Here is a 10,497-nt window from a genome sequence, read left to right as displayed (position 1 = left end):
TGATAATAAGTCCTCGATGTTATGTCGGTTTTTATTAACTGTGATATCCAACGTCAACACACAGACAAAGCAGGAATATCGTACGAATTTGATGGAAGGATTGTGCATTGCGATGGCTAAGCAAGACCCAGATACTTCCAAAATTATATCTTGGTTAATAACAAAGATTTATTTTTCAAAATTAAGTTGTAGTGTAAAAAGAAACATTATCGACATCTGGCCTGCAACAAAGTGTAATTGCACGGAAAAAACACGTTTGTTTTGTTCTAAAACAATGGTAATAATAGTAGAGATGGATGCATTATGTTCTGAGTTACCAAACAGCTTTTGGGAAATTGATGTCCAGTACATATGTAATGGAAGGGAGAGCAATAGCGAATGTTCTGAAGTACACGATCATCTACAGAATTCTAGTAGTACAATTCATTCACCAAATAAAATATCGATATCAGGTCGAGTCTCAAAGAACCTATTTGATGAGCACAAAAACCTCTCTTTGATTTGCAAATCATCGTTAAAGTCTACCGGTTTTGAAACGAATAATCACAGAATTATTCAAAAATCATGTATACAACTATACTGTAAGAAAAAGGGGTTCATACCCATTGGCGACAGTCATTTTCCAAGAACTTTCATCGGAATGCAGACAGATTTTTTGGACGGTAGTCCTCGTCTTCTATCACACTTGAAGGTTGGGGATCAGATTGGAACAGACGGATATAAAAGGGGTACACTTGGAGGTTTCGTTCAGGTTCGTGGAGATAAAGCACTTTTGACATGCCTTCACGTATTTTTGAACGTCGATGAACTTGCATCGGACAATATTTCACTAGACGACGGAAAAATAGTGGAAGTGAAACTTTATAGGAAGAACAAGAGATCAACTAAATGTGGTAAAATTAGAGATATAGCATTCGAAATGGATAATGCTGGAGAAACAAGCATTGACGCAGCTTTGGTTGAATTACAAAAAACCAAAATTGATAATTCTGATTATGTTCATACGGAGAATAAACGGTTATCATTTACTGATCTAGGTAAGTCCTGATAAGCAGTCGTTAAATTTATCTTTTTAACATACTTAACGTATTAAAGAAAAAAAACATGATTGACGTAGTTTCCACAACGTTCATTACAAAACTTTATTTTTTAAGACGCTTTTGATTTTTCAAATTATGTTTCTTTGAACAGCGGTATACTACTGTTGCCTTCATTCATGCTGTAAAAATGCCTGCTCTAACATTCATGCAAATTTGTTTTGGCGTTTATGCGATGACAAAACACTTTACAAAGTTCGATTTAAGTAATTCTACAAATTATCGTAGTTTTAACTTCGTACTGTTGTTACCTTTCAACTTTCATTAGCATCATTGATGATTTTTTTTTTAAGTTGAAACGTTCGTAAATGATTATAAGCCCATTATTTGTAAATATGTTTCTATAGTAGAGCTAGTGAATCAAATTTCGTTTCATAATTTTTTGATATTGGTATTCGATTTACGAAAATCTATAAAGATATCAAGAGGTTATCAGAAATCAAACACCATAAAAACTCGTTAATAATGCTCTCCTTTATGACGTCATTTACCATATAGAAGGTATAGGGATCGCCTGTATCCCTACACTATTAACGTTTATCAACGGTCTTAGTGATTGTCGTTGAGCAGGATGAACTAGAAATAATGTATGTTCTGTGGCTTTTTAATTACAATTCCCTAGTGGCAGAAGTGATGATTGTCAATTATGATAATTCAAATTTAAGACAAAAATCACGCAATAGAGCATTATAGTTTTCCTACCATTCGCTAAACATTAAAAAGAAAGTTACGATGCCCCTAAACAACGAATAATGTTCGCTAAAATCAAAGATTTTGACAAAAATGTATCGAACTTGAAAGTTGTCTATTCTCAGAACACAACAATCAACGTCGAAAATAAAAAAGTAAAAATCCAACGCCCGTAAAGCTAAAGCAGTTCATTAATTCATAAATTACAGATACTTCATGTTAATGATTAGATACATAGTTTTTATTCAGTTTTTCGTTAAGTTATATTTTTTTACAGGTATGAAGTCAGAGTATCTAAATGATAGTTGGGTTGACCACAAAGATCTATGTTTCGGCCTAACACGACCAATTTTACAAACTGCTAGCGTGGGTGCGGTATCAGGATATTGGAATGCAATAGGCCCTTCGGCTATGGAAAATAAAGCAAGACACATTGAATTGGAATCAATCGAGGAAACATACAGTAAAGCAATTCTCGACGAAATTAAACGAATCGTAGAAGTTGTTATCAAGGCTCTCAGACAAATTCCTATAGCAATTTATCCGGATGACAGTACCATTACAAGCTGTATAGAACGTAATTGTGAGCCGAACATATCACCTGAAATTAAAAACATCGTTAGTGATGTTATCAAAAACATTTATTCACCTAGTAATCGTACAAGTAGTGTTGAAATCGATAGATTAATCCACGAAATGGTTTTCTGTACAACACAGAGTAGATTTTCTGCAATAATAGGCGACGTTCACATGCAACAGGCTTTCCTTCGGCAAACCGGTACCAATATGACTATAAAAAGAACAATGCGCAGAGTATACAATCAGCTTTACATATCAAATATACCGTTTCGACCAGGTGACTCAGGCACATGTATATATGTGCTCAGTCCGAAACAGGGATGTATAGGAATGGCAATTGCTAACCATCCACTCAATGGATGTATTGCAACTCCCATATTGGACATACTCAAACACTTCAAATTAAGAATCAAATGAAATATTTCAAACTCATGTACTAGGACAAGATTTGAAGTCATGTGTTTTCTTTTCTCTCTCTCTCCCCCCTTTTTTTTATTACATATATTGATTCATAAACTTCAATAGATTCAACATTGTTCCAAAACTTCTCTTTATCGATGTAACATTAAAATGTAAAAATGTTACCTTTTTGTGATTTCATCGAGTGTCGATTTTTTACTCAATACGATAAATTTTCCTATTATGTTTGCTTAGTTTTACAATCAAAACAAGTATCGTTTTCTTCCACAATTTCATCTTTTTGTATCAAAAAAATCCTATTGATGTCAAAAACAAGAATACAAAAAGACCTTATTATATAGAATGTACATATACATAGGCAAAGTGCACAAAAATATGTAAAAATATCAATCAACAAATAAAAAACTGCCGTATTCCTGACTTGGTACCGGAATTTTTCTCGGAAAAAAATAGAATCAACCTGGTTTTATAGCTTGCAAGATCTCCAACTTATCTGGCAGTTGGATATAGTTCCGTTATATTGACTTAGCAACTCAAACACACATAAAAAGGTGTGACATTAATTTGGTTAAAACATCCATCATTCCTCACACATTGTGGAAAAAACACCACCGACATACACCACAACAGACACCATTATTCAAACGAACATACAATTAATATAACAAAGACGACAACAGAAATGGCGAAGTTCGGATCGAGTTTCCGTTTATGCTTAGAATTAAAGCAAACATACCGAACTAAATTGAAGGCAAGTAAAATTATCTCACTTCGAATCGATGCCTTAACAGCATCAATTCTCGAGATTTGACAATTTTGTAACTCTATCGATGGCAATAATGTCTTGTCTTTGACCTGTTATGTTTTTTGAATACAAAAGATTATATTTACAAATTTTAAGGACCACTTTTATTTCCGAATAAAGCTTGTAAATAGCATAAAATTCGTTTGTCAAAAAAGTAGTTTACATAACCAATATATAAAAAAGAAGATGTGGTATGATTGCTAATGAGACAATTATACACAAAAGACCAAAATGACACAAACATTAACAACTATAGGTCACCGTACGCCCTTCAACAATGAGCAAAGCCCATACCGCTATAGTCAGCTATAAAAGGCCCCGTTAAGACAATGTAAAACAATTCATACGAGAAAACTAACGGCCTTATTTATGTAAAAAAATGAAGCATGCCACAGTAGCATGAAATGATAACAATACCGTCAATTGGGTTATTTCTGGTTGCAGTGTTTATGTGGTCTATTTTCTGCCTCCAATGACAGTGCCAAAAAAAGAAACACACCAAAATAAAGTAACACTAAAAATTGAAACGCTGAAATCGCGTACCGGTATGATAATATCATAATGTTAATTGTTGGGAAAATATATTATGTTATTATATCTTCTGTATATTTCCTACAATTATATATCATATTTGTAAACAATAAATAACTTATTAGTATTTTAAAAGTGATTTTAATGTTCACAACTTTATTTCATAATTTCTTTCAGCTTTTAACCACGATAAACGGAAATATTAAAATTGCATCCAGTATCAGATTCTTTCAGTAAGTTAGCTTTGTCGTGTTTCTAGTTTGAGAAATTCAATGTTAAGGTAGATCACAAGTATATACTTTTTTGAGACAGAATTTTTTTATAATTTGCCAAAATGAAGAATTAACTATGCTATTTTCAAAAATTTAATAAAAAGTATGGGTCACCGTGCTATTTTTAAAGCTATGAGTCGTTGAAAATTGCCAAAATTTGGTTAGTTTGTTCATGAAAAAACGCATTAGTGTGCATAAAACAATTCTATGAGAAAGAATTTTGAAATAAATTGTGAGAAGAAAGGTTTCATAATATGTTTTAAAAAAATAAAAAGAAAACATGGTGTCACCGAACTTGTTTTCTTGTTAGAAGTAAAAATAAACAAAAGCCCTATTAGACCAGTATAAATTTTGTACTTTAAAAGTTATCTCCCCTTAAATGGCTTATTTGAAAAAAAATGATTTCAAAACTAAAAAAACTAAAAAAATTAATATTTGTTAAAGTATTTTGTATAATACGATTCAATAACTTAGTCTTCTATAAATAGAAAAAAAACTGTAACAATTGAATTGCAAATCTGTCTCCAAATTTGCAGATTGAGGCAAATAACTAGACCGATTTTGTACTGTAATTGTACAATCCAAGTTGGTGGTATACCATGAATCTACCTTAATTTGTAAATAAACGGGTAAATAAAGGTAAATTATACACAAATCCGCCACAATATCCCGACACCAAAGTTTCCAAATTTAAGGTATGTCGTCCTTTTTCTAAAACTTGGTTGCAACAATGGAACTTCAATTACATTTTGAGGTGAGGCATTTTAATTTTTTTGTTTATTATCTGTTTCGGGTAAACGGAATGGTGCTGAATATGTTAAATGCACCGGTATGAGGACAGTAGTTGGCAAAACATTTCAAGAAGAGACCTAATAGGTCTTGACAAAGAATCCCGAAACGATAAAGAACTCAGAATCCCAACAAGGATAAACGGCGTAGATGATAGTAATTTGCCAATGACGTCAACGGAAAGAAAACATGTTGTAAACGGTAAATAACGTACATAGTATTCACTTTCATAGTAAAAATATAAAAATATATATACAAGGGTACACAAAATAAAAGCAACATTGTAAAAACTCTTTTTCCTTTAAATCGCACATCAGATGCTATCTAGAGTAATGCCCCTTAGCAAAATTAATAACTATAGTTTGTTTTTAGATAGCACAATACAAATATTTTTTCACCCCCAATCAGATTCCTTTAAACTGGTGTAATTCATTTCATCCTTCTTTGTATTCTCAGATTTCCAAAAACAACAATAGAACAAATTTTATACCCAATTGAATTTAGTGGTCTTTTATGAATTGATGTTGCAAACTTCATTGAAGATTTATGAGAGAATTAAATACAAAAAAATCTGAGACACCATTTTGTAGGTCAAACTGTGTTGTGCAAAAATTTATATTTTTTTGTGGGATGCTATGAATAATAAAGAAGCAAAATTCATTTAAGTATGGACATCACAATATGGCAACTAATTACTTATAGTATAACTAATCGCCGTATTTGAATATCAGAAAATAAGACAACGCGTGACCGAACGACGCATGGATTAAACGAGTGCGCAAGCTATATATATGTTTTTCCTACGCATGTTTTGTTTCGACGTTATCGACGTCTTGACAACGCCTATTGTTGTATGACATCAGAGAGTGAAATAACCACGTTTATTTCACATGTGAAATTATCGGTTTTTATCTAACTGGGAAATCAATGTAATTCATTGCAACCAATGTAATAAATAACAATAAATTATGTAATAAGTATGTCATAATGAAATTATCACAATTTGAAAGATTAATCCTTCTTCTTTCTTTTGGTTCCTCATTTATAAAATTTACTGAGATCAGTTCCTCTTTTTTCACAGCTTTCTTATCTGTATGAACAAGAAAATGATGATTTTAATTGGTTGATCATGTTTATTACAATAATTTTGTTTTAGCAGAGGTTTGTTTGTAATATTAAGCTAATAAACGCTATGCAAAGAAAAACAACTCTTAATGATTGTTCATCTGATTCTCATTTCTTGACTATTGTTTTCCCAAAAATTGTGATTTGGTTTTGGTTTCATGAATAAACGTTAAATATCAAAAATAATACGTGTTATGATTGCCAATTAGGAAACTTTCTACAGGCGACTTAATGACACAGGACGTCCAAACAGAAGATGCGTCTGAGATAGTTTTGAGACACAGCTTAACATTTTCTTTAATTGATCCATCCAAATTGGTCTTACTGTCGAGAACACCACCATTGGTTAGCATATTGATTTGCTTTTCGTGCCTTCAATATGAAAACTAAGTATATAACGGTTTATTTTCCTATGATAATTCTTCTCAGTTAACTTTGTCATTGAAATGATTTGCATGGTTTTGTAGTATGTCTATTTTCAAGAATTCTTAATATAGCTTTGGTTAAAAAAAAGCCAGAAAATATATTTATATAACCATGTCTATAAACCTTGATCCTATCCTGTAAAAAGTAAAATCACAAAAATACTGAACTCAGAGGAAAATCAATTAGGAAAGTCCATAATACATGGCAAAATCAAATAACAAAACGCATCAAAAACGAATGGACAAGAACTGTCATATTCCTGACTTGGTACTATCTCACTGAAAATAAAATTCAATAACAAATTGGTGGCCAGCTTGATTCAGATAGATTTTTTTCCAGAAAATAGGACCCTGTACTGGTATTACATATTTAAAACAAAATAGTTCCTATGTATAGGTGTAAATATCAAACTATGTATATTTAGGTAAATTTGGTAACAAGCCTGTCTCCATGGACAGAGTTTGCGAAAAATTTTTTGCCTTGGTGGTCATTGAAGAAAATCTGCAGGTCCTTACTATTAGTTCTATTGAAAATACTAAAATTGTGTCAGTCCTATGCCAAATTTTGGTGGTAAAATCCTAAGGACCACCACTTTTTGTGAACTCTGCATTGATTTATACCACTTACCTGGTAAAGTCTGCAGGGACTGCAGCAGTTACAAAGGAAGCCATTGGTTTCTCTAGACTTACCTGGTAAAGTCTTCAAATTAATTTGGTTCGTTTAATTTTCTTAAAAATTTGACAAAGTTATTCTACTTTGGTAGGAAATGGACAGGACTGCTGCGTCTGTTTCATGAAATTGAAAATGGAAATGGGGGATGTGTCAAAGAGTACAACCCGATATAATATCACTCCGAGTCAATGGTTATATTTTAGCTGTATCATCAAAAACATGCGATTTATTGTTGGAAACTTTTGGCAACACAAAATAAAAACTAATAAAAAAAGTATGTCTTTCTTTCATCGTTCATTACAGATAAAAAGATTTTTTTCAGTTTGATTTTATTTGTACAAGTCACTGTGAGGAACATAAACATTGCAAATTCAGATATAAACTTAAACATAACAATTAGCATTATATATCTTTTCTAGTGCTGGAAATTCTATAAGATAATACATTTGGGACATTTATCTAATTTTATGAAAAAGTTTGTTCTTTAAATATAGTTTTATCTGAACATTACATATTTATCTGATAATTTTCTGTTTTTACCAAATTTTCAAATAAAAATGATGACATTAGGTTGACGGAAATAAATATGATTTAAGAATAGAAGAAACGCTTTACTTGACATGAAACAATTGACCCTTGATATTCATCACATTTTAATATTTCAAGTGCAAATATTGAAAGTGTATGAAGGACGTATATAATTTCTGATCGCGAAATACGGTAAGTATTAAACTAAAAAGCCACTTTTTGAGTATTTTCTTCCAGTCTATTTATGACATATTTCATACAACATTACATATACATGTATTAATTGTCTACTCGGAGTGATTTGAAATAAGGAATAATTATTTTGATTAGATGAATGTTGTTCGACGCAATTAACACTTAAATTTTCAGGTATGATGGTGTCTTCGAATTGAGGCGAAAGATTCAAAGTTATTACACTGAATGTTCTGACCCTAATGTCTATTAGAATAAAACTTCATGGTGATAAGCTATGACGTCTTGTACCAAATAATAATCCGTATTTATTAAAGGGCACACTGAATCAAGAGTCTTAATGATAGAAAGTATGGTATTTGACATGGCATAGAGTAAGTGGTTTCCCTCGTATAAAATCATCAACAACTTGTGTTTTGACATGAAGTTTAATGATATAGCTTATAGTGTTCAAAGAACACCTGGTTGTTGATATACTACCTTGGCATATTTACATTTTTTTTTGTCCTTTTTTATTCGAGCGTCACTGATGAGTGTTTTGTAGACGAAACACGCATTTGGCGCATTTAAATCCTGGTATCTATGATGAGTTTATTCATTAGCTGTAAAATATAGTTCTAAATGTATATCTATTTTTTTTTATCTGTATGGCAGATGTTATAAACAAGGCTTTATTGAACTTGATAAATGCTATTGTTTTGTCTCTTCGCTATAACGCAGCTCAATGCACTCATTAACAATATCTTCGAGCACATACATTATTTATCTATATTCATTTCTTTTAAAATTGTGGATCGAAAGGCACGTCTGGTGCATGTACAAAGTGTTAAACCTGATATCAATAATAAGTTTATTTATATAACTGTTATTAATATAAACGAGGACGGAAATGTTAAGTGAGTATCTACAAAGTTACATGAAATAGTATACGGATAAAGTGATTGACCTCGAATTATCAAGGAGGTTGACAATATAGGGTGTTTTCACGTTAAGCAAAATTCTTTTTCAAAATATTCAATCACAACTTTCCAGTTTTTAGTATTACAGGTATCAAAACATTGATTTGTCTACTCTATACAATTCTAGTAAATCTCCTTATCAACCCTCTATCAAGAATATCATGATAGGAAATACAAACCCGGGAATATCGTATCAATTAGGAGATGTATACTCCGAATGCTAGCGCTGCTGGAATGTTGCTACATACAAAATCGAAATATCACAATTGGGCAGCTGAAATCATCTCGTTTGTCGTAAAGTTTTGTTTTCAACCGACCCTCATTGTCAATTTCTATATGAAGGTCAATTTATGAAGCAGACTTAACTGTATCAGTTGCATACTTTATCTATCTCGAGTTCGATGGAATAGATGCGTTCAACATAGTCACTAAATTTGAATTATTTAGTTAGAGCACATCATCTTTATAGCGGAAAGTACGGAATAATGCTAACTACTTTTTATTTCATTGTTTGATTCAGTGTTTTCCTTTACAAAGTAGGATGTATCCCTCCCAAAAGATTCACCATATAGCCTATAGTCGCAATCAGCTGAAATAATCCAAACTATCAAACACGGTCACTCGTGATATAGTTTTACACATTCCATTCATAAATCGTCAAAAGAAAAACCATTACTGACCTACCTTTTAAGTGATTGCACTGTGATAGCCCTGACCTTCACATTTTCCAGAATGTGTTCCATTGTAATTCCGCCATCTTCGTTTCTATGCGGATCCTTTGTTTACATGAAAAAATTCCACAGTAAGATAATAGACTGATCTTTTTAAAGCATTAATTTTCATCTATACCATCGGCGACAGTTTGTTTTGAAAAATCATAAAAACTGGCAATAATGTCGTACATAGAGAGTCGAGTGAAACATTTTATGTTCGGACGAGTTTGAATCGACTATTCTGTTTTGAAAACGTAAAAAGCAAAAGTAATCGATACTTCACCTCGCGTCATATTCTATAAATATTATTTATATTTATATGAGGGTACATGTCAATTTAATATCCAAAGTACTGAGAAATGATATATACTGAGCCAAAAAAGTTTAGCAACAAAAATGTGAAATTGTATTTTATTACAAAATTATAACAACATATAATTTCAATAATAACAAAATAAAATTATGACATGTCAGAAGCAACATGAATGTTTATCACTCACATTAATTACGATTTTCTCTAGCGCGGGAGGGTCAAAATGCGGATATGAGTATAGTCTTATTCAAAATCAATTTCTCAGCCATGCCCTAAGTGCATCAATGAAAGATTGGCAGGCACCCCAGCAGCAGGCCTAGACAATGTATTTCTCTTGTGGCGGGAAAAAATATAGACCTTTCATATTAAGGTAAATTTAATACTTT

General features: G+C 31.8%; 2 protein-coding genes across 2 annotated transcripts in view; both read left to right on the top strand.

Annotated features, from left to right (window-relative positions):
* Positions 1–292: 292 nt before the first annotated feature.
* Positions 293–2,783, top strand: LOC134717963 (uncharacterized). The gene is made up of 2 exons (XM_063580464.1): positions 293–1,037; positions 2,065–2,783. The coding sequence occupies exons 1-2, from the start codon at positions 293–295 to the stop codon at positions 2,781–2,783; spliced, it is 1,464 nt and encodes a 487-aa protein (XP_063436534.1).
* A 5,291-nt stretch (positions 2,784–8,074) lies between these two features.
* Positions 8,075–10,497, top strand: part of LOC134717962 (uncharacterized) — an 81,914-nt gene continuing 79,491 nt past the window's right edge. The window contains exon 1 of the mRNA XM_063580463.1: positions 8,075–8,126. The gene's annotated coding sequence lies outside the window, so the exon portion shown is untranslated. The remainder of the gene's footprint in view (positions 8,127–10,497) is intronic.

The sequence above is a fragment of the Mytilus trossulus genome, chromosome 5 (genome assembly GCF_036588685.1).
Source record: "Mytilus trossulus isolate FHL-02 chromosome 5, PNRI_Mtr1.1.1.hap1, whole genome shotgun sequence".
NCBI classification, from domain to species: domain Eukaryota; kingdom Metazoa; phylum Mollusca; class Bivalvia; order Mytilida; family Mytilidae; genus Mytilus; species Mytilus trossulus.
Note: the sequence above shows the minus strand (reverse complement) of the source record. Positions and strands in the feature narration are given on the sequence as shown.

What these genes read in the sequence shown, in the direction of transcription:
- LOC134717963 (XM_063580464.1), top strand. Translation starts at nt 293, where the DNA reads ATGGATGCATTATGTTCTGAGTTACCAAACAGCTTTTGGGAAATTGAT. An exon ending in GTTATCATTTACTGATCTAG is followed by an intron (nt 1,038 to 2,064) that starts GTAAGTCCTGAT and finishes ATTTTTTTACAG; the next exon opens with GTATGAAGTCAGAGTATCTA.